This window comes from Accipiter gentilis, chromosome W (assembly GCF_929443795.1).
Source record: "Accipiter gentilis chromosome W, bAccGen1.1, whole genome shotgun sequence".
NCBI classification, from domain to species: domain Eukaryota; kingdom Metazoa; phylum Chordata; class Aves; order Accipitriformes; family Accipitridae; genus Astur; species Astur gentilis.
This window is the reverse complement of record NC_064918.1, coordinates 15,072,910-15,100,697: the sequence shown is the minus strand read 5'-3', so window position 1 is coordinate 15,100,697 and position 27,788 is coordinate 15,072,910. Positions and strand designations below refer to the sequence as shown.

Below are 27,788 nucleotides of genomic sequence, written 5' to 3'. Positions count from 1 at the left end.
CTGTCTAATGCTGCTTGGAAGGGACAAAGAAGTAAGATGAGTAGGTAGAAGTTTTCTTCAAAGCAATATGACTATTTAATGAAGGAAAACCAGGTTCGTATAGGACCAGTGGCTGGGAGGACGATCTGTCCAATCATTCATTCATCACTATAGCGTGCACATCTGCTGGCCACACTTTGGCCCTTTCAGTACAGAAGCATTCCCAGTCACTGTGGTCCACCTCTTCACCATATTGTTGTTAAACTAACAAGCAACTGCAGGACATTTTCTCTTGGTGAGAAAACGGAGTCAGATGAATTACTGTCAGATGAGAAGAACAAAGAGGGGACCATGGTTCCATGGAGACAATCAGCTTTGCAAAATTACCTGGCAGAGAGTGGTAAACCCCTTTGTTTTACCTGAACTAAATGACCGCGTGCTTCTTTTGGGTGAGCATTTGCCCCATCACCATGTGTCAGGATACTTGGGAGGAATCTGATATTAGATAACCTGAGCTTTGGGCAGCTGAACTGTGAACAGCAGAAATAGAGAGCTGCAGAACACTTCAGTGGCAGACAACAGGCTTTTATGGGAACTGGGCTCTTTTAAGCTACTGAGAGCATCACTCTGCCTTGCTTTCACATTTCCCAGTCTATGAGGCCAGATCCAATGAGGCCTGCAATGCATGCATGTCCCAAGGGGGAGCACCTTAATGTTCATGCAGCATAGTAAATATCTGCTCCTATTATCAATGAGATGAGATCCTCCCAGGGATGTGTAGAGGGACCAACAGTTTCATATATTGTGTGAAGAGAGAAGGAGAAAGAATGAAGGAGAAAAATCACAGCAAGATGCTAATTTTTTGCAAACGACATTCAACTAAAAAACCCAACCAACAAACCCTATAAGAAGCTGCTGAGAGACAGAGACCTACTGGGAAATTGAGTGATGCTGTGGCAGATGAAATTTAACTCAGATCAAGGTGAGGTAAACTTGTTATCCATACTGATGAGCCAGACTCATGTGATCATCTGAGGCCAGTGACTTGAAAGATATCATCACAAACTGCTCAGTAAAAAGGCTTGCCTGATGCAGAGCAGCAGCTACACAAAGTGGAGGGACCTTTATAAAACAATAATGCTGAAAAAATTCCTCCTAGTTAACGCTATTTGATAAACAGTACCAGCATGTGGAGTGAAATTCAGCCTTGGTTGCTTCCTCGCAAAAAAGTGGTCCCCTGAGTAGCAGCACTACCGAGACCTGGTTTTCTAGGAATTAATTTTTTTTTATATATGATGAATAAGAACAAGTCTGCACTGCATCTTCCCTTGGGGAAGACAAAGGAGAGATTTTTCTCTACCCAGCTGCCTATTTTCATGAAAGATATTAAAGAATCAATACCTTTGGGACTTCTAGCCTTCAGTTACGTGTTGTTAAAAGGTAGACAACAGGTTCAAATACTATTGAAGGGACAACACAGGCAGACAGACTCCTGTGACAGGCTCCCTTACTGAAAAATGGCAAGCTGGAAAAGGAAGAAGAAGATGCCCCAGAAACAAAGGTGGGAAGGATACAGTGGGACTGGCTGTTGTGGTTTAACCCCAGCCAGCAACTAAGCACCACGCAGCCGCTCACTCACTGCCCCCCTCAACCCAGTGGGATGGGGGAGAAAATCGGGAAAAGAAGTAAAACTCGTGGACTGAGATAAGAATGGTTTAATAGAACAGAAAAGAAGAAACTAATAATGATAATGATAACACTAATAAAATGACAACAGTAATTGTGGACACATATTTAGCTAACGGTCGCAAGAGCATTCCAGACGCCTTTAGAAGGCCTTGAACAGAATAAAGAAGAAGACAAAAAAAGAAAGATGCCAATTAGAAGAACACAGGTGCGCATTCCACGATCAAGGGAACTTGGCACAAAGAACCTCAATTCGGCAGTTTATCTTGACCAATTAGACTGAGACAAGTTTCGCATGTTTTAGTTGGTATAACCAATTATGTCCTATGTTTATGCGCGTGTACAGAGTTGGTATAACCAATTATGTCTTATGTTTATGCGCATGTACAGAGTTGATATAGCCAATCATATTTTATGCTTGTGCGCGTGGACAGTGACTTTGCAGAATATGTGATTATAAATATGTGTGTGTTTTAGCAATAAACGTCGTCTGCTTTCAACTTTACAGGCGTCCATTTATTTCTACCTCCTGCAAGTAATAATAAAAGGATTGGAATGTACAAATGATGCGCAGTGCAATTGCTCACCACCTGCCGATCGACACCCAGTTAGTCCCCGAGCGGCGATTCCCCCCGCCCCCACTCCCCCCCAGTTCCTATATGTGATGGGTTGACCCTGGCTGAACACCAGGTGCCCACCAAAGCCCTTCTATCACTCCCCCATCCTCAGCTGGATAGGGGAGAGAAAATATAACAAAAGGCTCGCGGGTCGAGATAAGGACAGGAGAGATCATTCACTATTACCGTCACGGGCAAAACAGACTCAGTTTGCAAAATTAACTCAATTTATTACAAATCAACCAGAGCAAGGTAATGAGAAATAAAATGAAATCTCAGAACACCTTCCCACCACCCCTCCCTTCTTCCCGGGCACAACTACCCTCCCGGATTTCACCACCAAGCCCCCCCAGTGGCACAGGGGGACAGGGATGGGGTTTATGGTCATCACACGTTATTTTCTGCCGCTTCACCTCCTCAGGACGAGGGCTGATCACACTCTTCCCCTGCTCCAACGTGGGGTCCCACCCACGGGAGACAGTCCTCCACGAACTCCTCCAACGTGGGCCATTCCCACGGGCTGCAGTTCTTCACGAACTGCTCCAGCATGGGTCCATTCCACGGTGTGCAGTCCTTCAGGAGCACACTGCTCCAGCGCGGGTCCCCCACGGGGTCACAAGTCCTGCCAGAAAACCTGCTCCGTGGGCTCCTCTCTCCACAGATCCGCAGGTCCTGCCAGGAGCCTGCTCCAGCGCGGGGTTCCCACGGGGTCACAGCCTCCTTCGGGAACCCACCTGCTCCGGCGTGGGGTCCTCCACGGGCTACAGGTGGAGATCTGCTCCACCGTGGACCTCCCTGGACTGCAGGGGGACAGCCTGCCTCACCAGGGTCTTCACCACGGGCTGCAGGGGAATCTTCGCTCCGGCGCCTGGAGCACCTCCTCCCCCTCCTTCTTCACTGACCTTGGTGTCCGCAGGCTTGTTTCTCTTACATGTTCTCACTCCTCACTCCGGCGGCAGTTACTCTCCGTCCCAACTTTTTTTCCTTCTTAAAAATGTTATCACAGAGGCGTTACCACTATCACTGATTGGCTCGGCCTTGGCCAGCGGCGGGTCCGTCTTAGAGCCGACTAGTATGGGCTCTCTCTCTCTCGAACACAGGGGAAGCTTCCAGCAGCTTCTTACAGAAGCCACCCCTGTAACCCCCCCCCCCGCTACCAAAACCTTGCCAAACAAAACCAATACACTATACTAGATGGGACGTCACATGGTATGGAATACACCTTTGGCCAGTTTGGGTCAGCTGCCCTGACTGTGTCCTGTGCCAACTTCTTGTGCCCCTCCAGCTTTCTCGCTGGCTGGGCTTGAGAAGCTGAAAAATCCTTGACTTTAGACTAAACATTACTTGGCAACAACTGAAAACATCAGTGTGTTATCAACATTCTTCCCATACTGAACTCAAAACATAGCACTGTACCAGCTACTAGGAAGACAATTAACCCTATCCCAGCTGAAACCAGGACACTGGCACAGAGCAGTAGTGGCCCCAGGGGTAGGTTAAGCATAAGAGGAGGAGGTAGGTTAAAATGAGGAGGGAACTCAATGGGAAAACTCAAGAATTTGTCTCAACCTCAGCTGGTGTAACATCATGCAGGTGTTAGACATGGAGTATTTCCAAGCAGGACAGACAAGTAGCTAGCAGAAACTTAGGAAAGAATAAAGCTCTTCTGATGTACCTTTTCCTAATCTGGGAGCAGCAAATTAACATCTGAAGAATGACAGGCAATTTGTCTTCCTATGCATTGACATCGGAGAAACTTCCCAATTCCCTCCCAGATGGGAGACTGCCTGCATGGAAAAGATTTGGGACCAATGTGCATCTGGAGACTAACCGAAGGAGAGCAAGTAACGTCCACCAACCTGATATTGTTAAATTAATAATGGTAGCACTAATCATGTGAGCTACCATTTGCAAATCTCGTTTTCACTGGAGATTGTATATCCCCAGTGTGCTTCTCATGGCTCCTTGAGCTCACCCCTTGGCACCTGTAGGTCTCCTCCACCTCTCATGGTGAGAGACAAATGGAGCGGGAGGCTGTCATTCCTGAAGCACTCCCTGACCTGCAGCCCTAGTCAGGAACCTCCCAGGTGACACTGGATCAGCAGTTTAGTGCCCTGCCTAAAGCAAAACATCACTAACTACAACAAAAATGTTTTGAAGAAAAAAATAATTTGAAAACATTAAAAAGCTGGTGTAAATAACATTTAAAAGGTATATTATTCCCCGTGTCTGAGAAGTCCCTCTTTTCTCTCCTGTTCTGTTTATGTCTTCTTTAGACAGCTTTGGTCAAGCTGTTCACTATTCCATCTCTTTTCTCATAGGACTTAACTTGCTGTTGTCTTTTGCTTGCAAGTTCATAACCTGATGAAACACACTTGCAGTTTCTTTGGGGACAGGTCTTTAAACCGGATGATTTTGTCCATTGCTTTCCAACCTGGGAGCTGTTGCATTGCTGCTTTGTTCATTCTCTCTCCAGCCCCAATAGAAGCTTAATCAATAACCTCCTGCCCTGGTCTTGTCACCACCTAAAGCTTATTGCATCACCATATTCATAATGTTATTACAGATCAGCTCCATTTCCACCACACTGTGGCTCTGCCACATTTCTCACTGTGATGAGCCACCACTGTAAGTAACAGCAGAGCCATTACTGCATATGACAGGAGGCACAGGAATATAAACTGCTATTGATTTCTTTCTCTCTCTACTGCAAAACACAGAAGAGTTGTCTCTGACCAGCAGAAGGATGGTGCTGGCACCCTGGCTCTTCCAGCCAAACTTGGGAGCCATCGTAACTGATTGGGGCTCACCCTCCAGGTACGGCTGTCCTGCACATGTTCCTCAGGGAGCTGTTTTCATTTCTTGTGGTCAGGGGCCAGTGGGCAGAATCCTGCCCCACAGCAGTCAAGAGAAAATTATCAACTCACTTTAGCATTTATGCAAATGGATTCTTATTATATTCAAGCCTTTAAGAACTGTATTAAATGTGAATATACAAAATAAAATTTATCAAGAGGGAAGCAGTGACAAACAGCTGCAAATAGTGCTTTTGAGCAGGGTGATAGTTTAACCAGACTAGATCACTAGCTTCTGGTAAAGCAAAATCATGGTTTTATATTTTACTGTTGACAGCAATTATGCTGAGACTGTTAAAGTGATTGCAATATTCACTTCCTGAATAATTACACAATGTGTGATGCTAACTGAACTTGCTCATACTATGAGCCTTATTGATATAAAGGCAACCAACAAACACAAGCAATATTCTTGTATTTTGAGAACTGTTACTCAGGTGATCAAATCTTATGATGAGTAGAGCCATATAAGTACTGTCACATGCATAAATCAGGTTATAGCACTCTTTACCTGTGCAACTAGTCCAGGCACATGTAGCAGCAAAGGCTGCTGCAAATCCTCTCCAAATAGAAAAAGATGTCAAAGCTGGCATTTCTCAAGTGAGACTGAATTAATTTGGAATCTCCCAGGACATGTACATGATGACATCTCCCTGAAAGCAGGATCACCATCTTTGTTTCAGTACATACCATTGCTCCCAGCACACAAATGCTGGATATTGTCTTTCTGCATGAAGCTCCCACCAAGATGCAATCAGACTGCTTCTAATCCTTTGAACACCAGCTGAAGCAAGAGGAAGAGGTATTGTGACTCTCACTGTGAAAATTTGGAGGCATTATCTACTGAATAGTTGGAGGTTTGGTTTTTTTCCCTCTCTACATTGGTTCCTCTACCAGATTTTATGGAAGCTCATCAATAAAATGCCTTTCCAAGAAGGCCAAATCCCCATAAGTCCCAAAGATGGCCTTAGGCTATGCATATCTACTGTCCCTGCTCTTTAAGCTGTCTAGACACAAGATAACCTGATCTGGGGACCATGTAGCTGCACATACAGTGGCTGAGCTAATAAGTCCTGGGGAGATCAAGATGGATTAACTTGAGCACAGGGCAGCACTTTGAGACTTGAGTCAACTTTTAGGCCAAGAAGAGGTGGCACAAATACAGAGCCGGAGCCAGCAGTGCCAGCCACAACTGCATCTGGCAAGGACTGACTGCTCATGCTGTTTTGCTGTTGCTCTCAAGATGTTTCTTGTCTGTTGATTTTAGAAAGAGAGGACATATATCATAAGGCTAAAAAGTAAGCCAAAGTCCTGACACTGAGTTTGCACCTACAGGGGCAAGAATGATTAAGTCTTTGGTAAAGTGTCTCTGTTTTGCACGCTAGCTGCAGCCTAAACGGGGACTGCAATGTCCACGGCTATATCAGTGATGGGAGCATGCGGTGGCGTTGGCCAGTGCTAAAGCATTTTCAGTCCCTCCAGTAAATGTGTGTTATTGCACACGTGCAGGCACATACCTGCACACACCCAAGTGCACCCATCAAGCCAAGTAAGGAATGCAGCCACTATCCAGCTTTCTCTTGGCAGAGCTCTGCACATTGGGTCAGCCAAGAAAAATTTCACATTTACAGGAAAACCCACTGCTGTTCTCACCTTGTTACACAGTAAATAAAAGCATTGCACAATAAATGTTGACACAGTAACTCTCAGAGGAATTTCACAGACAAAACAACCATTTATTCAGGGATGCTAAAAAAATAAACTGGAATTTTGCATGTACTTACTCAGAAATTATTCCCTAGCAAACTAAACCAAGGTTATGAGATGATTATCATAAATCATCTGATATCATCATGTATTATACCATGCAGGTTTAACTTAAGAGAGCTTGAAGGACCATATAGAGTACTGCTTGAGGTTTCAGCCGATACTGGAAAAAGATCTTAGTTTCCCCCATTTAGAGATCCCAGATGACTGAAACACTACTGTTAAGTTTCATTTATGCTTCAAAACCTGGAACATTTCTCTGGCCCTGAACACTGACCTTTGGGACTGTTTTCTGTCCCTAGTGCATGCTAGAGAGTTTCAAAACAGATATGGGCATGCGAATGAAGTACATCAAGTCTAGGAATTCCTGGAACAGAGCAAATAACCAGTGCTTATACCAGTAAATAAAACTGCTCAGGCCTCATTTTACAGTCCCAGAGGCAAAGGGGTATGGGTCGGTTCACATCCAGCCAGCTAACCCCCCACCACAAAAACAGTTGTCTTGCTGGAAACAGTCCTTGGCCCATGCGAGTGTTTGAATTGGGTTGTTTGGGGGAGGACTAACTAGCACAGACCAAAACCACATTAAATAATTCAACAGGCAGGATAATCATGTGCCCTTTCCTGAAGCCCATGACCTGGTCATCTTTAGTTCAGCAGCACAGACACAACTAGGCTGCTTGACAGAAGACAGAAATGCACCCAGCCGGCTGCAGCATTATAGTGACCCCACTCTGCTGCTTCTGAGGACACAGGACTAAAAATGTTCCACTTGCAAAATATCCTGAACTTATATGAGCAACGAAATTTTAAGTGCAACTGCTTTATAAAGTAACAGTTCTGTAATAAGTCCAGAAAATTAGCCCATTACTAAGGTCCAACTCTAAAGCGCTATTTATTTGCTAGATCATTTTTATTTCTTGGATGATCTCTGTTAATGATAACAGTAGCTCCCAAATGGTGTCATAAGAGTGATACCGAAAAGCCGGTCGAAGAAACTCTCTGAGACTCAGTTTTGGAGTTTTGGAAAGCAGGCATTCTTTATTGCAGCGCTGAATGCACGGGGGATAGTTCCACCTAGTGTGCATGCCACAGCTTTAGCACTAACAGGTTATATAGAATAACTGATTGCATATTCATCAGATTAGTATACATATACATAAAAATGATTGCAACTGATTATCTTACTACTGCCTACATCCGACCATGCGCAATGAAGGATCCATTTGAGTCGAAGGGCTGCTTTTGCGACCACCGACCCATTTGAAGTTCTTGTTGGCTGTCCTTGAAGTCTTTGTTCTTGTCCTTGTTCTTTCATCTTGAAGCTTAACGCAGTTTCAATCCCATGTGGTCAGTTTCAACCCCATGTGGTCAGTTTCAACATTGTTCTCCTCTAGCGTACAGGAACATCTAGTCATAAGAGCAAAGAACTGCAAAACTTATGAATAATTACTAGTTAATCACTTGACTACACTTTTGTAATTATCTCCCCGGTTACCCTTTGTCTATTGTTTCAACCACAATGTTAATATATGATCATTTATCAAATCTCACTTATACAGTCATCTAGCAGCAAACCAGTTTTCATAGAAGGTACAAAATATTAAAACCATAAAAGTTTGAACAAACCACATGAAATGTATGGACATATGCTATCAAGAGAAATATTTACTTGCCAGACTCATCTCTATGTTTCAAACTTCTGCAAATGAAATCAGCAAGTCATTACACGTTATAGAAAGCTTTGTAACCAGCAGTCACAGAACTTTTGTGAATCCAAGGACTGACCATCAAATTTAGCTTTGAAAATGTGAGACCTAGATCAAAGCATTTGAAATTTATGCCTAATGCATTTTCCAGTCATAGCAGGTGTCATACCTGCAGGGCTGTTTCCTCACAATCCTCACTGAAGATTTCATCTTTTCAATAGCCCAATTCATGTCAATGTCACAATTACAGGGACCAGGACACAGAAAGAGGAGTTACTGGTCATCTAGGCAATCATCCTCATCTATTCTGCAACTTTGACAAGGACACAAATATCTCCAGAGCTGTCACTGTCAAAAGAGAAAAACTTAAAAATTAAGCGAAAAAATCTTCAGTCCCCAAACTTCATAAAAGGACGGTTTACTTTTGCCTCCTGAAATCTGAAGTATGCTTGTTGAATTCAGCAGCCTGACTGCTGTGTGTCATGGTTCTTTGTCCCTATTCCTGTTGCAGTCCTGGGATACATTTTTTTGCATAGGTATTTTTCCTGATGCATGGCCCAGGTGAACCAAGTCCATAATTTTTCTGTAATGCAATCTAGCACTACTCAGGACATGTTCAGGTTTGAAATCACATCACCCTGGCTGTAAGCATGGTTCACTTTTAATGGGTTATTTTGGAACAGCAGTTTCAGGGCTTCTGGTTATTTTTAGCTCGTGGTAATAATCTTGGGGAATGGAAACTGTTGGGAATTGGCTTGATGAAAAAGGACATGGGTCTATGGAAAAGTTGTGCGAGCAGAGTTCTGTGTGAAAGAATGTCAGTTTGAGCAACAAGACTAGGCCTTGGCTGAAAATAGCTGGCTTTACTGATATTGGGAGAAAAACAACAGCTGGTCTCGCTGTTATCAGGAGAAAGACAGGGACGGTGTGACCTTGGCATAACTTCATAAGTAACTTTTGAAGAAGTTCCCATGAGAAAGTTACGGAACATGCATAGCTGCAAATCACAAGTGGGTGTGTTTTAGTAATGAATAAACATTAGCAATGTACCAATCATATTAGGACTAGTAGGCATAATTATCGCAAACTGTATAAATATGAGCTATCCGTGCAAATAAAGTTGAATCACTTCTATCACTCATATTGGGTCGACTTACGTGCATTCCTCCGCCGCTCCAACAGGAAACACCATAACTTCCCCATGTATTCTTACCCACAGTCTTCAGCTGTAGTCATACAGATGCGTTGGGATCCAACCTGCTTTGTCAAAAATTACAATTAACCCTTGAGCTCCCCTGAAAGGCAGCAGGAGGTGGAAGGCAGCAAACATCACAGCTCCTGGCGGGGGAAACATTGGTGGGCTTCAATGAGGTCAGGGCCTTCCCCAGTCTTGCCCCCCCCCCTCCCCCCCCCTCCCTGAGTGGCTGGCAGCATATTCAGTGACTCATTTCTTGAGAGATACTCTGGCAATGGCACCTATCTATTATAACCTTCATCACCTTGATTACATGTGCATAGTAAATGTTAACTGGGGAAATTAGGAAAAAAAAATCAAGTGTTTTCAACCAGTTATGGTTTATTCTGCTATAAATTTCATTTGTCTCTAGCCAACCTGATTTCCAGGAACAAATCTTCTAATTTCTGCTCTGCTGTTAATTGCAGCTTTGTCTCCGAACTGGTAATCTGAAGCTACAGATTGGCTGCTTTGCAGTTCCATATCAGAAAGCCTTTCTGAGATACAAGTAAACAGTCGGTGGGCTGAAGAAACAGCAGATAATCAGTTTTATTTTCTCCCTGAGTGGTTTTTAACACGTGTCACATTGACCAGGGCCTGAAGTCTCCAAGAAAGCATTTGACAAGACCCACTTGTTCATTAGGGGCCTCAAATTCCCAGTTGGTGCCCAGTTACCTGCAATCACTTGTGTGACATATGGCCTTTGTATTTGATTTGTCTGAAAAGTAAGATATCACCATGGGAAAACTAAGGCTCTCTTATCAGTTTACATTACATTATTAACAATTTACATTATTGTCCTGGTTTCAGCTGGGATAGAGTTAATTGTCTTCCCAGTAGCTGGTACAGTACTATGTTTTGAGTTAGGTATGAGAAGAATGTTGATAACACTGATGTTTTCAGTTGTTGCTAAGTAGTGTTTAGTCTCAAGTCAAGGATTTTTCAGCTTCTCATGCCCAGCCAGCAAGAAGGCTGAAGGGACACAAGAAGTTGGGAGGGGACACAGCCAGGGCAGCTGACCCAAACTGGCCAACAGGGTATTCCATACCATGTGACATCACATCTAGTATATAAACTGGGGGGAGTGGGGGTGGGGGAATCACCGCTCTGGGACTAACTGGGCGTCGGTCGGCGGGTGGTAAGCAAATGCACTGTGCATCACTTGTATATTCTAATCCTTGTATTATTATTATTATTATTGTCATTTTATTATTATTATTTTCATTATTAGTTTCTTCCTTTCCATTCTATTAAACTGTTCTTATCTCAACCCGCGAGTTTTACTTTTTTTCCCCCGATTCTCTCCCCCATCCCACTGGATGGGGGGGGCAGTGAGTGGCTGCCTGGTGCTTAGTTGCTGGCTGGGGTTAAACCACGACAATTATGCTTGCAGAAGGATCTAATAAAAGGGGAAGACTTTTTTTATTATTTTAGCAAGCTCTCAGCAAAGAGAGCAGTAGAGGGGGAAAGTCCCCAGTAACCAGGTTTTATCCCCAGTAAAGAAAAATATTAGCAGTTTGCACTTGCTGACATGTTTATGACTTCCAGCTAAACAGGTATTTCTTGACCTCCATGTTAGCGCACCACAGGGGCCGAGGGCTCCCTGGGGGCCATGGGGGACCCCCTGGGGCAGCAGGGCAGGGCCTGTCAGCCTGGGTCTGTCCCATCCCCCAGCCAGGAGCCAGGGGGCAGCCCCAGCCATCAGGCATCTCCCTGGGCATGGGGCCATGCCCAGGCCAGGCCAGGACTTTGGCCCACAAGTGGAGGTCCCAATTGATGAGGTCCATGGCCAGGCAGGGCAGGGTCTGATGGCCCCAGAGGGCTGAAACAGAGTCCTGGGCCATGGGCAGGGTGGGGGAGGCCCACGGGGGGGGATGATCTGGGCCGTAAGTGTCACTGGCACACTCAGGACCTGACACTTGAGATACCTTATATGCTCTAAGTAAATGATTTCGTCACCTAAAGATGATTCTGGGTGAAAGGCTCTGCTACCCTGCAAATTATGGGAGCAACAGCTTCCAAAAAAAATATATGGGAATTTTAGCCTATCTGTCTATGATAATTTCTTGGTTTCCTTTAAGCTTGTTTGTGTCAGGCTGAAGACCCCTTGACTCTCAACTTAGGACGTAATGGGGCTCTAGGGAGAGTCGGCAGGGGAAGGGAACCAGGCTTCATCTGAAAAGCAACATGTTAAAATCAAGCCCCTTCTGCTCCGGTTTGGTTATTGCAGGTCCCAGAACAACTGGACCCCAAACCCCATCGGGTAATGGTGATGAACAGTCTCTGGTGCTTTGACCAGCGGGCGCAACGCACTAAAATCATCCCACCCCCGGTTTGCCAGTGGCTGGCTGTATCTCATACAGACATGTCTCTTCCACCCACACATGAATAATGCTCAATGGTTTCTGGTTCACAGACCATGTGATGTGAAGGAATCACATGCACCTCATTTAGTGCTCAGCACTGTTTTGGGAGCCAGTCTCTAACCTTGATATTTATATATTTTAAATATATACATACACAGTTATATACACACAGTTTTAAAAGTAAAAGAGAGAGGATTAATTTTCAGAACATGGTTTAGTGGGCATGGTTGATGGTTGGACTCGATGATCTCGAAGGTCTTTTCCAACCTAAATGATTCTATGATTCTAATTTAATCCAGTTTTAGACATCTATAGCATATATATTTGTATCTGGCCTAGTCACACCCCCCCCCAGCTCACTTCACAGTCAACAGAGGAAGACAAGCACCTTTTGGGCATGACTCATTTGGCATGTTTTTAGATGTCTACCTAAGACAGAAATCCTGTCCTCTAAGGGACTGTTTTTCTCCTCCACTAACTAAAAGGACAGCCAAAGATGATTAGCTTGGATGCAGACATTCACCTTTAGGGGCATCTCACTCCCAGTAACCAAGGAGGGAAGATCAGCTTACCCAAGCCCCTCTGCATCAGGAATCTTCACACCTACCCACACACAAACCCACAGAGCCTTGGGAGCCAGTTGAAAGACCCCTTATAGTAAAATCGATACCTCTGAGCAGAGAGTTTATTAAATCTAGTTAAATTTTAACTTATAAACAATGTTATTTGTAGCATCTTTATCCCATAACACTCCACTAGCAGAGTTGAGTCAGTTCTGTTACAGATATAGCTGAAGCCTCTGTTTTGTGAAGCAACTAGCCAAAGCCTACTGCTCAGGGATCTCTAGGTGAGCAGAAATGTGATGGACCTCTTCCTCCAAATACATAAATTGAATATGTTGAACTGGAGCTATCATGAATGCCACAAATTATGCTGCTGCTGGAGATGCATCCCTGAGTGCAAGCCCAGGAGTGTGTTGGACAGCAGTGAGCTCTGCAGGAACCCAGTGGGATAAACTGGCCAAGATTGCCTCTGGTTTATCACTCACTGGGAAAGCAGCACTAGTAAAAGCTCTGGTACCCATCTTGTACTGTGTTCGCTGCATCTGACAACTTTGCATTTAATAGTCACAGTCTTATTTTGCACCAAATTCTTAAATTAAGAGATGCTTACCTCTCACATAGCAGCTGAAATAGACATCAGGACTCAAACATTTAATACAAGATGTTTTCTCTCATAGCTGTAACAGAAAACAGTAACTGCTATAACTAAGCAATGGCCCATTGGCAAAAGCTTGGCGGTTACTTTTTAAACCTATATATCTATCTTATCTTCAAACCCTTGAAGCAAACTCTGGTTATCCCTTTCTGAAGTTGCATAAGGATAAACATTATAACAGACACTATATATATATATATATATTCAGTTCCATATTTGGCCAAAGTTTACATTCTATGTTACAATTGCAATAACTATTTATACAGAAGCCCACAACAGCAGCTGCTAATTGTCCAGCCATTGAATCGTGCCTCAGCTGTTGAGCTGTGGTAAGTGTATTCTACGTACAGTCCACATACTGTTGTGCTAGTGAAAAATTAGATATGCTGGGATGTTGTATGGAACTTTTTGTATCAGTGGAAAGGCTCATATTAATTTTGGATGATGCCTCCTCTCTGACATTAAGAACAAAGGGATGAGATTTTCTTGTGCGGTGGAGAAGCTGCATTACCAAGAAAGCTGTCCTTCGAGAATCAGTAAGGTCCCTGTAACCTTTGTTACCCTGACAGATTTAGTTCAGGTGTTGCTTCATCTTCCCCAATTATAATTTATGACCCAAGGCAATGATCCATCATTGGAGTGAGTGCAGTCCTGACCCTACTGAAGCCAACAGCAAAACTTCCACTAATTTCAGCAAGCTGAAGATTTCCTCTGGATTCAGTTTATGGCTGAATCACCACCTTATTATCTGTGAGTGGCAGATGATGTCTCCACTCTGTGTCATAATGCTCAACTGTAAAACAGAAACTACGGGAGTTATCCCCATCAGCAAGAGAACAATGCAAGTCTTAATGCGAGTGCTCACATCATAGCATGCAACCACTCTGAGACTGGAGGTGCTGGAGAAATGGGGGCAGCCAGGGAGCTTTCAGCTGCCTTCTGTTTACAAGGAAATAACTTCATCTGGCAATTTGTCATGGTGAGAAGTGTCAGGGAGAAAAATTCCTCCTATCACAAACATTGCTAGACAGTCACACTGGAATCAGAGTCCTGTAATGAAAAGCTAGTATTAAGGTTAGAGGGTCAGGAGCAAGAAATCTTCATCTCTTGTTGAGGGTGCAGAAGGCATACGTAGCCATTCCGAGTGATTATTCCCCTACAGAATGCAACCAGCAAGAAGAAATAAGGGCACTAAAAAGCAATCTGGAGACAATCAAATTTGCAACCCTCCCCCCGACCATCACCAGCATATTAGTACAAATCTTCAGTTGGAGGAAAGAGCTATAGAACTACAAGGGCAAACCTATCTTGTTTTTTAATAATAATTTTTACTACACATTTTAAGAAAACATAATGCTTTATTATATTTAGCTGAAGGATTAATTGCTTCTTTTCCTTGAGCTCCATCCAGTTGAGACTAGCTGCTGATTTAGGGAGCTTGGCAACATCCCAAATACAGGGGTTTGATACCTCCTTGGAGGGGAAATAACCATTTCACATCCAGCCCACTCCTGGCTCCCAAGTGACTCTGCCCAGCCCCTGGCCAGATGTGCTGCTTATACATAGGGCAGGTTATTCACCAATGGGCACTTCTCATGCTTTTTTTCCTGATTTTCATTGTTCTGCTGACTGCTGGTAGAAGAAAGTGACTTTCAGCTTTCCCCTTCTTGGAAGGCAGGTTTCTAATCCTCAGGTTCATAAAATTCTGAGCACCTAAGGCTCAAAACCAGCAAACCAACCCAGAAAGCAAATGCTTCCTCCCTTCAGTTACTCTGATTAAAATTTCATGGTTTTGAAGGCTTCACTCAATCATTGCACATTTGTGGTTTTCAGTATTTTGTATTGCTCCCTGAATTTGTACTGTGAGTGCCCATACAGGTAGCCTCCTTTGTGACCCCATTAGATGTCAGAGGGAATGTGCAATGATGCTGAAGTGCCCAGTATGCCTGCCTGGATGATACAGCAGGCGCTCAGCCAGCAAGGACCAGGGTGCAGAGCAGACGCAAGTGCATGAATGGAGCAACAAATGGCTGAGGAAAGGATCTCATCCAGCAATGGGGAGACCAGAGGCAATGCTCCCTTTTCTCCCTTCTCATCTGCTCCCCTCCCTCCCTCTGCGCATGCAGAGTTAGCAGCAGTGAGAGCAGTCCCTATACTCCACACCCCAGGTCATTTTCAAAGCAAAAAAAGGCCACTGTCACCCTTCTCACAGAAATCTGTTAAGTGAGGTCTATTTTTTTTTTCCATCCTTTGTTTTTGATCTATTTGTCCTTTTATAACTGTGGTGGGTTGACCCTGGCTGGATGCCAGGTGCCCACCAAAGCTGCTCTATCACTCCCCCTCCTCAGCTGGACAGGGGGGAGAAAATATAACAAAAGGCTCGTGGGTCAAGATAAGGACAGTTTAATAAAGTGAAAGCAAAGGTCACACGCGAAAGCAAAGGAAAACAAATGATGTTATTCTCTACTTCCCATCAGCAGGCGATGTCTGGCCACTTCCTGGGAAGCAGGGCTTCAGTAAGCGTAGTGGTTGCTCCGGAAGACAAAAATGCCCCCCTTCCATCTCCCTTTACTTAGCTTTTATAGCTGAGCTGACGTCATATGGTATGGAATATCTGTTTGGTTAGTTTAGGTCAGCTGTCCTGGTTATGTCCCCTCCCAAGATCTTGCCCTGCCCCAGCCTGCCATTGAGGGGAGGGCAAAAATGTTGGAGAGACAGCCTTGATGCTGTGCCAGCACTGCTCAGCAGTAGCCAAAACACTGGTGTGCTATCAACACCTTTCTAGCTACCAATGCAGGGCACAGCACTGCGAGGGCTGCTATGGGGAGAATTAACTCCATCTCAGCCAGACCCAATACACTCGCCAATTACCATCATGGGCAAAACAGACTCGAATTGAGGACAATTAATTTAATTTATTAATTACCAATCAAATCAGAGTAGGGTAATGAGAAATAAAACCAAACCTCAAAACACCTTCCCCCCACCCCTCCCTTCTTCCCAGGCACAACTTCACTCCTGAATTCTATAACTCTGCCCCCCGAGTGGCACAGGGGGACACGGAATGGGGGTTGCGGTCAGTTCATCACACGTTATCTCTGCTGCTCCTTCCTCCTCAGGGGGAGGACTCCTCACACTCTTCCCCTGCTCCAGCATGGGGTACCTCCCATGGGAGACAGTCCTCCACGAACTGCTCCATCATGGGTCCATTCCACAGGCTGCAGTCCTTCAGGAAAAGACTGCTCCAGCGTGAGTCCCTGTCCTGGGTTCAACTGGGATAGAGTTATTTTTTACAGGAACCTGGGAGGTGGGGGCATAGCCGGGGCAGCTGACCTGAACTAGCCAAGGAGCTATTCCATACCATGTGACATCATGCTCAGTATATAACTGGGGAGCGGGCCGGGGGGTGGTCTCTGTTCTCCTCGGTGGGGGAAGTTGCAGAGCGTCGGGTCCCGGGTGGTGAGCAGTTGCACTGTGCATCACTTTTTGTATACTCTTTCATTAGTACCGTTGTTGTTGTTGTAATTTCTTTGTGTTTGTCCCACTAAACTGCCTTTATCTCAACCCTCGAGGTTCCAGTTTCTTTTTCTTTTCTCTCCTCCATCTCCTCCCCATCCCACCGGAGGGGGGCGGAGGAGTGAGCGAGCGGCTGCGTGGTCCTTTGTTACCGGCTGGGCTGAAACCATGACAGATCCCCTTGTCACACCAGAAATACAGATGGTTTCTGCCCCTTTATAACTTGATGGCATTAGAGTACACTGTGCACCAGTGTCTACTAGAGCCTTGTACTCCTGTGGGTCTAACGTGCCAGGCCATCAAATCCACACAGTCCAATAAACCCGGTTGTCTCTTTCCTCCACCTGGCTGGAGGCAGGGCCCCTCTATCCCAGCCAAAACCAGGATAGCTGGATATCTGTCTAAAGACCTAAGGCTGTCCCAGCATGGTGGGTTGACCTTGGCTGGATGCCAGATGCCCACCAAGCTGCTCTATCACTCCCCCTCCTCAGCAGGACAAGGACGAAAAAATAGAATGAAAGGCTCATGGGTCAAGATAAGGACACGGAGGTCACTCAGCAATTACTGTCATGTATAAAACAGACTTGACTTGGGGAAATTAATTTAATTTATTGCCAACCAAAATCAGAGTAGTAGAATGAGAAATAAGAACAAATCTAAAAACACCTTCCCTCCACCCCTGCCTTCTTCCCAGGCTCAACTTCACTGCTGCCTTCAGTACCTCCTTCCCCAGAGCAGCACAGGGGAACAGGGAATGGGAGTTGCGGTCAGTTCATAATGCTTTGTTTCCGTCACTCCTTCCTCCTCATTCTCTTCCCCTGCTCCAGCGTGGGGTCCCTCCCATGGGAGACAGTCCTCCACGAACTGCTCCAACATGGGTCCTTCCCATGGGCTGGGTCCATCTTGGACCCAGCTGGAACTAGTTGTGTCTGACATGGGGGCAGCTTCTAGCATCTTCTAACAGAAGCCATCCCTGCAGCCCCTCTGCTACCAAAACCTTGCCATGTAAACCCAATACATTCCACCCCTCACTTCTGTGCATCACGTATTTAAGAATTATCATTAAAATACACATTCATCACACAATCTACAGTCTTCATAAACTTCACTTACGTCAACAAAAACATTCCCCACACCAAAATCAAAGTAACATCATCACAACACTGACAAAAGTGGCCAATTTACACATACTCCACCTCTCGTCCCTTCACCACAATTACAACAGAAATTACCCACAATTATTCCGCTCTCCACTCTAGCAATTGTCAGTCCATGTATTTCCTGTTACCTCTCCCAATTACTATCCTTATCTTGAATTCCTCACTCCCCACATTGTGTGCCAAAAAGGACTGTGGTGGGTTGACCTTGGCTGGCCACCAGGTGCCCACCAAGCTGCTCTGTCACTCCCCCTCCTCAGCAGGATGGGTGGAGAAAATAAGATGAAAAAGTTCGTGGGTTGAGATGAAGGCAGTTTAATAAAGAAAAGCAAAGGCCACGTGCAGAAGCAAAGGAAAACAAAAACTCTACTTCCCATCAGCAGGTGACATCCAGCCACTTCCTGGGAAGTTGGGCCTCACTACGCATAGTGGTTGCTTCAGAAGACAAACGCCTTAATAACGAATGCGCCCTTCCTTTCTTAAGAGGAGTCCTTTCTCAGCTTTTATTGCTGAGCTGATGTCATATGGCATGGAATATCTCTTTGGTCAGTTTGGGTCAGCTGTCCTGGCTGTGTCCCCTCCCAACTTCTTGCCCACCCCCAGTCTATTGGCGTTTGGGGTGTTATCAACACTTTTCTAGCTACAAATACAAAGCACAGTACTATGAGGGCTGCTGTGGGGAAAGTTAACTCCTTCCCAGCTAGACACAATACACCCAGCTACTGCAGGACCTGGACCTGATACAGCATAGTGCTGTGAGGTAAGGAAGCTTTGGTCCTTGTCCAACAGATGGGAGGTGAAGGACATGTGCCTGCATAATAAAATAGGAGGTGCTGTTACCTCCACAAGACATGGGACACTTCCACAGGCCCTGGGGTGGCTTCACTGAGTTAATGCAGCACTGCAGCAGTGTGTGCAAGTCTGCCTCTGAGGCACAGTTAGTTTGGGACTTGTGGCAGGCAAACACAGCCATGCTGCTTGTAGTTTCTTTCTGTATTGCTCTTGGTTCCCGAGTGGATCCATTCTTATCAAGCGCAGGCATTTCCAAGCAGCATCATGTTGTGGAGCTCAGTCATTTCCCAGAGAGAAGGAGCAATACAGCTCACCTAGTTTAGCCTCTTAAGAGTTAAGCTTATAGCTTTGGGCATCGAAACCTCTCTAGTTATCAGAGGATTCTGCCTAGGTACTTTTGACAATGTCTGTCACCCTCTGAACATGCTCTCTCTCTACCCTCTTGAGAGAGAGAAGATACTTGGTTATTTGGGGGCTGACATGAATGAGATGAATCCCATGCCAAGGGACTTGCCTGTGGTCACACAGGAGCCCTGTGGTAGAATATGTGTTCATCTCAGCCCTACAACAGCCCAGTTCATATTCAATCTGTTCTCATCTTTCCCATCTCCAGCCCCATGCCACACCTCCACCCTGGTCTGTCCTCCAGGATAACCCTCTATTCACTTGAAGGCTCAAAGATTTGCGTAGATCGTGTTGTGCAAAGAAACCATAAATCCGAGTCTTACGTATTTTTATATGCTCTGGAGACTAAAACATACAGTGTATTTTGCAGCATGTTAATCTGAAAAAGGTGAATCTGAAACGCAAGGAGCATGACCTATTATAGCACGGTGATGACAGTGAAAATACAGAATTTGGAGGAAAAAAGGGAAGAAAAGGAAGCGTGGGGATCTCTAGTAGCAGATGGTGATGTAGACTAGAAGGATATTCCATGGTGTGCCATTTGGTTAATGTCATTGTTCATTTATTTCATAGGCTATAAATGGGGCTGTAATTTGGATAGAGGCATATATCTGAACAGAGAGTAACCCTGAAGTTGCTGTTGTCTTTTGTTACTCTTCCTGTTTTGAGTTTGCTATGGACTCTTAGTCTATCAGTGGAGAAACTGCAACTTTTCTTTTTCTAATGAAAGTACTTAACTTACCCACAGTCCTTTTCTGGAGACATACAAACAGTAAGATCCAACCTGCTTTTGTCCTGGATTGCAAACACCTCTAATCTTAGTTTGCACATCTGAAACAAAAGTGAGAGAGTTATTGTAACTAGTAACAAAGCGAACAGAAATATCTTAGACTTCTGCCGTAAAACCTACAATGGATTGATTTTAGTTTATCCCATATTTCTCTCTTCAAAAGCTGCCATGGTTGGGATTCCACAAGTATGCATCATTCTTTGCAAAAATCACTGGAAAAGCCTGTACAAGAGGAGAAGCTGAAGTTTCAGCAGAATGCATTCTCCTACTTTGCTTTCATAAAGCCTTGTTAATACAGCTGGTTGGGTTGGGTTGGGTCTGTTTGTTTTTTAAGAAAACAGTTTCAGTATCTCAATTTCATAATTAAAGTGCAAGTACGTTGCACCCAAAAATTCTGAACTTAATGCAGAAGTTTGGGGCTGAAATTATAGGGCTCTGTGGTAGGCACAAAGGAAAAGCAAAATTAATGAACAGTTGCTATATGTCTTAAAACCAGTCATCTGCCTCCTACTTCTAGCTACTTAAAAGAAACTGTGCTGTGGATACCAGCAGTATAGAAACAGTAAAGCATCTGCAGGGCTACTAACCTTTTTCACATGTAATAGATCTCAAAATAGGAGGTATCCAGAACAAGTCTTTCCCACAAGTATACTGTGTTTGACCAGTGACTATAAACCCAGCTTGGCAGCTCAGCTTCATGGTTTCACCAATCTTGTACTGTTGTTTAAATGGAGAAATTGTGACACTTTCAGATGTTAGTGGCCTGAGTCATACTGAGGCTGTAATAAACAAGAAAAAAATAAAATTCTTGTTGTTTTTATGGTGTGTGGATATTTACAGCAAGTCATAATGCTTCAGTTGAAGAGGCATAAAATAACACTGAATGTTTGATTGACATTCAAAACTAATAAATATTTAACATAATTGTCTAGAAATTTTCAGTGCAGTCATGTCAGTATAGTCTGTAAAAATATTTTTCAGTCAATAACTAAATAATTACAATGTGTTTGTAATGTATGCTAGTATGAGTAATTTAATTTTACAGTTTAAAAATAATAAGAATGGCATTAACAACATATTTTAATTTTTCTTTTGTAAATGAAGCTATTAACAATTTAAATGAATGGCAATAGAAAGCTCATAAGTATATTCAGGTAATTTTTTTTGATAAAATGAACACTAAGTCAATGAAATCACACTGAATTCTAGAAAACTATTGGAATCTCTCCTGTTAGCAAACCTAGGCCAGTTCTGATCATTAATTCTTAATTGGACTATAAACACTTCAAGACATTGATTTATTGTGGGGATTTTCAAGGCAGCCTGGGGAAGGGGGTGGTTAGAGACACATCATCCATTTAATATAAAAAGCGGTAGTCAAATTCCTCCAAGAACACTTTCTTCACCATAACTGTCATCAACTTAAAGATATCTATATAAGTCTGGAAACAAAAGATGAGTCCTTCTGTTAAAGATATTTAAAGCTAGACAAGAGAAGGACTTCACAGCATCCATCTGAGGGTTTTCTAAAGCATTGAATATTATAATATCCTTACAAAGCACATAATAGCAACACTTCTGAATTGAAAGAAGAAAAGTAGGTTTTTGCCATCTCTAGTGTGAATACATGAAATACTTTCTTAAAATGCTCTCTCTTCAGATATCATTACAGATTCATTTGTTAAAACCTGTATTATAATCAATTTTGTGTCTTTTACTTCCACTTCTGTTTTGTTGCTGGGCTAAATCAGTTTTCTCTTTCTTATGCTGACATTCAACAGGTTGTTGCGTCCAGGTTTGATCTGGCAGACACTGAAGGAATTGATAGCCACTGAGGACATACTCACTCACACAGGCAATTTCAGCTTCTTCCCCCATAGCATACTGGTTCTTTTCATTCTAAAAAAAAACCCAAACAAACAAAACAACAACAAAAAAAACCCAAAACCAATCCACAAAAAAAACCCCAAAACCCCCCAAAAGAAAAAAAAAACCCAACCCCCAACCCCCTCCCCCAACCAAAACAAAAAGCCCCCCCCCCCCCCCTTCTATGGTAATGAGAATAGATATTGTCAAAAGAAAAAATGACAAAAGCCTGATGATATGATGTAATAAATGCTTGCTTTTCCTACTCTGAAATGGGAGTCATTCACTCACCTGTATAATAATATGTTTGTCCAGCTGCACTAACTGATGTCATGGTTACAAAACGAGGATTCAAGGACCACTGTTCAAAATGGATTTTACCTTGCCTTTGCTTCAGTTGCTGGTGGACTTTGGTGGACTAGAGTCTCACAGCATGCCACATACACAGCAACATGCTTGCTAGCACAGTAGCTAGTTTGGGTATCAGGCACATGTAGCAGAGAGGCTGTAAAATTTGCCAGCTCTGAAACTACTACACTTTCCTTCCTCACTCATTTTTCATTCATGCTCACCCTGATAAAGCTGTTTTCTGGTGGGTCTGGCCTGGAGCATCCAGACTCAGGTTCACCAATCAATATATCCTCTTCTCTTGTTGCTTCATAATCATTTATACAAGGAGCCCCTCTGAAAAGTAAAAATTTGCTGGTAAGGATGTATCTTAAGCAGCGATGTCACCAAATCACAATGGCGGAATGTCAGGAGCTTTGGACAGAAATGCTGAGGACATCCCTGCCCCCCTGTCCTGGTTTCAGCTGGGATAGAGTTAATTGTCTTCCTAGTAGCTGGTACAGTGCTATGTTTTGAGTTCAGTATGAGAAGAATGTTGATAACACACTGATGTTTTCAGTTGCTGCTAAGTAGTGTTTAGTCTAAAGTCAAGGATTTTTCAGCTTCTCATGCCCAGCCAGCAAGAAGGCTGCAGGGGCACAAGAAGTTGGCACAGGACACAGTCAGGGCAGCTGACCCAAACTGGCCAAAGGGGTATTCCATACCATGGGACATCACGTCTAGTATATAAACTGGGGGGAGTGGGGGCGGGGGGATTGCGTCTCAGGGACTAACTGGGTGTTGGTCGGCAGGTGGTAAGCAATTGCACTGTGCATCATTTGTGTATTCCAACCCTTTTATTATTACTGTTGTCATTTTATTAGTGTTATCATTATCATTATTAGTTTCTTCCTTTCTGTCCTATTAAACTGTTCTTATCTCAACCCACGAGTTTTACTTTTTTTTCCCGATTCTCTCCTCCATCCCACTGGGTGGGGGGGAAGTGAGTGAGCGGCTGCGTGGTACTTAGTTGCTGGCTGCGGTTAAACCACGACACTCATGAAACACTGAACTATCAAATAAATCTGAACTCTAACACCAAGTCTAAACCCCAAATCTACTTCCCATACAAGCGCAATTAAAACACCACTGTCTTTTCTTACTCCCAGGGTATTTTGTCTGTGCCACCATGAAGCATTATATGAAAATTTTTATTTACACACCATTTCTTTTCTGCACGCAATACACTTTCTACATTCAGCTCTTTATCTGCATATCTTCAATTGTTTATTTCTTTCAAAATATTTCTTTATCAGGGTCAGATAATGAGGCCTGTAGTTGCCTGAGTCACTTTCCCTTCTGTCCCCTTTTTTTTCCTGGAATATAAATAATATATACTAATATAATACTGTAAGTCTCTTCTGTTTCTTATAGGTATTGCATTAGTGCCAAATTCATTCAAAAAACTGTTTGCATGAAATTGTTCTTTAAATTCTTCAGAATGATGATTATGTTCCCTCTCCTTAAGACAAGCTAAATTGAGTTTTCCTTCCACATTGTAATCAACAATTGTTATATCCATTAGCCATTTTTTCTTAAGCATAACAGGCTATAGGGAAAACTAAGGAATGGGTTTCTTAATTTTTGCATAATTATCTTTGATCTCGGCTTCATCCTTATTGCCGAACAGCTCATTTCTGTATTGGTTTTGTTTGGCAAGGTTTTGCTAGCGGGGGGGGGGTTACAGGGGTGGCTTCTGTAAGAAGCTGCTGGAAGCTTCCCCTGTGTTCGAGAGAGAGCGAGCCCATACCAGCCGGCTCTAAGACGGACCCGCCGCTGGCCAAGGCCGAGCCAATCAGTGATAGTGGTAACGCCTCTGTGATAACATTTTTAAGAAGGAAAAAAAGTTGGGATGGGGAGAAACTGCCGCCGGAGTGAGGAGTGAGAACATGTAAGAGAAACAAGCCTGCGGACACCAAGGTCAGTGAAGAAGGAGGGGGAGGAGATGCTCCAGGCGCCGGAGCGAAGATTCCCCTGCAGCCCGTGGTGAAGACCCTGGTGAGGCAGGCTGTCCCCCTGCAGTCCAGGGAGGTCCACGGTGGAGCAGATCTCCACCTGTAGCCCGTGGAGGACCCCACGCCGGAGCAGGTGGGTTCCCGAAGGAGGCTGTGACCCCGTGGGAACCCCGTGCTGGAGCAGGATCCTGGCAGGACCTGCGGATCTGTGGAGAGAGGAGCCCACGGAGCAGGTTTTCTGGCAGGACTTGTGACCCCGTGGGGGACCCGCGCTGGAGCAGTGTGCTCCTGAAGGACTGCACACCGTGGAATGGACCCATGCTGGAGCAGTTCGTGAAGAACTGCAGCCCGTGGGAATGGCCCACGTTGGAGGAGTTCGTGGAGGACTGTCTCCCGTGGGTGGGACCCCATGCTGGAGCAGGGGAAGAGTGTGATCAGCCCTCGTCCTGAGGAGGTGAAGCGGCAGAAAATAACGTGTGATGACCATAAACCCCATCCCTGTCCCCCTGTGCCGCTGGGGGGGCTTGGTGGTGAAATCCGGGAGGGTAGTTGTGCCCGGGAAGAACGGAGGGGTGGTGGGAAGGTGTTCTGAGATTTCATTTTACTTCTCATTACCTTGCTCTGGTTGATTTGTAATAAATTGAGTTAATTTTGCAAATTGAGTCTGTTTTGCCCGTGACGGTAATAGTGAATGATCTCTCCTGTCCTTATCTCGACCCGCGAGCCTTTTGTTATATTTTCTCTCCCCTATCCAGCTGAGGATGGGGGAGTGATAGAATGGCTTTGGTGGGCACCTGGTGTTCAGCCAGCATAACAGGCTATAGGGAAAACTAAGGAATGGGTTTCTTAATTTTTGCATAATTATCTTTGATCTCGGCTTCATCCTTATTGCCGAACAGCTCATTTCCTATAATCTTAATTATGTAGCTGAGGAATCTTTTACTATGTCTTATAATTTCTTTTATGAGCCATGCCTATTCAGTTTGATTTTTTATTTTTAATCCTGCCTTTATTCTTATACTTTCTGACCATCACCATGGGATAAGAAGTGCCATGGATTAGGAAGGGAAGGTTACGTCAGATTCATCTTTGACAAAATTGCCAGGGTGTTGTTGGTAAAAGGTATGATACGAATTTATTATATCATGAGTGTTTTGGAAAAACATGCTAAGAACAGAAGAAGTTAACAACATTGAGGACCTGTCCCAAGGAGCAGCTGTGACCAGCCCTTCCCCACCTGGCTGATGCCTCCCTGGCCGAAGACTTCCTGGGGGTCTTAGAGGGAAAATGAACAAACTAATGCTTATCCTAATGTCTTGCTAAATCCTGACTATCTTCCATGTTACCCAATAGATAACAGCATTGCAGTTTTGACTTGCATATATCCTACCTGCAGAGTCTGAGCACCATGAAAGGTGTCTGAACAGAGTGACCCGGAGAGGGGCAAGGACAGGCTGTGTTTTAGGACTAACCCTTTAATGTTTCTGCAACGGCCTCAGCCATTTGGAAAATTGGGATGCCATAGTGGAATAACTAACAAACTTGAGACTTGGTGCAACAGAAATGAGCTGAAACTTGGGAGTTCTAAATGCAGGACTAAATATCACTATGCTAAGAAAAATACTTTTTGATAGGCATTGGAATCTTATTGAAAATAACATGGAAGAGGAAGGTTCAGGTATTAGACAGTTAATTGTATGAAACCTTTACATGGTCAAAATCATTCAGATTTTTATTTTTTAAATGAAATTTCAGAATTTTATTCTATAGAAAATATACAGAATTTAATTTTCAAATTATCTAGAAAAGCAACAATTAGCCTTCTCAGTTTTCCCATGCCACAGGAATGCCTGACTGAAGCCTGCTGTGCATTTTGCATCAGAAGGACCATATTTACATCATGACAGTATCACCCCAAATACCTGATTTGTAACCCAGAGCTCGTGTGTCAGTTTTTGCTGTAGATGCCAGCCTGGCACAGGCAGAGGCACTCCGTCCTGGAAAGCACAGACCTGACATTGCTGGGGCATGAGGCACACTGGCAAGGGTCAAACCTGCCCACATAGTCTCTCAGGGCTCTCCTCAGGTTGCAAGGTCTGGTCACGGCCCATGGCACATTCTTCACCAAATCCATGATGGCAACACCTGGAGACAGCCATTCAGTAAGCAGTTATCTAGATGCAGCAGGGTCCTGCTGGGTGTTAGTTGCAGGATTTTAAAGGCACTAGAGACTACACATGAAGCTATGTCACACGGGAGTCAGGCATGTTGAAAGTTATGGATACTTTCAAGGAGCATGCCAGCACTATACATCTAGATTATCCTGTTTATATTGCTTTTATTGCCCCAGTTTAGGGCTCGGTGAGCCAGTGACAAAACAAACCAATTTCTGCCATGTCTAAAAATTCAGGACACCATAGATGACACAGGGTTTGCTTATACCTGATCCCTGCCACGTGAAACATCCCTACACTGCCTTCAGGAGCTCGGCAGCTGCAGTGGGAGAAAGATCACTGCATGCTGCATTCAGGCAGGTTTTGTCATTTGCCTCAAGCACTTTGCTGCTGCTGAGTGGCTTCTGTGCCAGCTGGGGAGGGAGGCAGCTCAGTGCACTCACAACAGCGCTGGCACAATGCATTAAACAAGTGATACCAGGGGACTGCTGTTTTGTTTCAGTTTAGCTATACGCCATACCTTGCAATGTAGGCCTAACAAGGGAAAGAGCACAGGGAAAAAAGTGTCCCCAACACCGTGCACTGCTTTCCTGCACAGTAACTAACCCCTGCCCATGTCTGAGCTCCTGCTGATGCCAGAGTAATTCACTCACATTCCTCCCTCCTACTCCCACTGTCCATGGATAATGCAAATCTGGTGCAGCTTGTAAACTGAGATACATAAGAAGTAGCTTTAATACATTTTGTATGTTTATGTTATGCTGTCCTGGTTTCAGCTGGGATAGAGTTAACTGTCTTGCTAGTAGCTGGTACAGTGCTATGTTTTGAGTTCAGTATGAGAAGAATGTTGATAACACTGATGTTTTCAGTTGTTGCTAAGTAGTGTTTAGTCTCAAGTCCAGGATTTTTCAGCTTCTCATGCCCAGCCAGCGAGAAAGCTGGAGGGGCACAAGAAGTTGGCACAGGACACAGCCAGGGCAGCTGACCCAAACTGGCCAACAGGGTATTCCAGACCATGTGACGCCACATCTAGTATATAAACTGGGGGGAGTGGGGGCAGGGGAATCACCACTCGGGGACTAACTGGGTGTTGATCGGTGGGTGGTGAGCAATTGTACTGTGCATCATTTGTATAATCCAATCCTTTTATCATTACTGCTGTCACTTTATTAGTGTTATCGTTATTAGTTTCTTCTTTTTATATTCTATTAAACTGTTTTTATCTCAACCCACGAGTTTTACTTCTTTTCCCGATTTTCTCCCCCATCCCACTGGGTGGGGGGAGAGTGAGTGAGCAGCTGCGTGGTGCTTAGTT

At 44.2% G+C, this 27,788-nt stretch overlaps 2 protein-coding genes across 2 annotated transcripts in view; one reads left to right on the top strand and one right to left on the bottom strand.

The window, feature by feature from the left end:
- The window catches only part of LOC126035372 (insertion element IS476 uncharacterized 39.2 kDa protein-like), a 279,856-nt gene that overhangs the window by 229,627 nt on the left and 22,441 nt on the right, over positions 1-27,788 (top strand). The window lies entirely within an intron of this gene.
- LOC126035570 (complement component C6-like) overlaps positions 13,400-27,788 on the bottom strand; it is a 33,118-nt gene continuing 18,729 nt past the window's right edge. The window contains 7 exon segments of the mRNA XM_049794210.1: positions 13,400-13,453; positions 20,044-20,132; positions 20,679-20,870; positions 21,858-21,990; positions 22,530-22,641; positions 26,197-26,250; positions 26,252-26,440. Of these exon segments, the coding sequence (XP_049650167.1) occupies positions 13,448-13,453; positions 20,044-20,132; positions 20,679-20,870; positions 21,858-21,990; positions 22,530-22,641; positions 26,197-26,250; positions 26,252-26,440 (775 nt within the window). The 3' untranslated portion in view covers positions 13,400-13,447.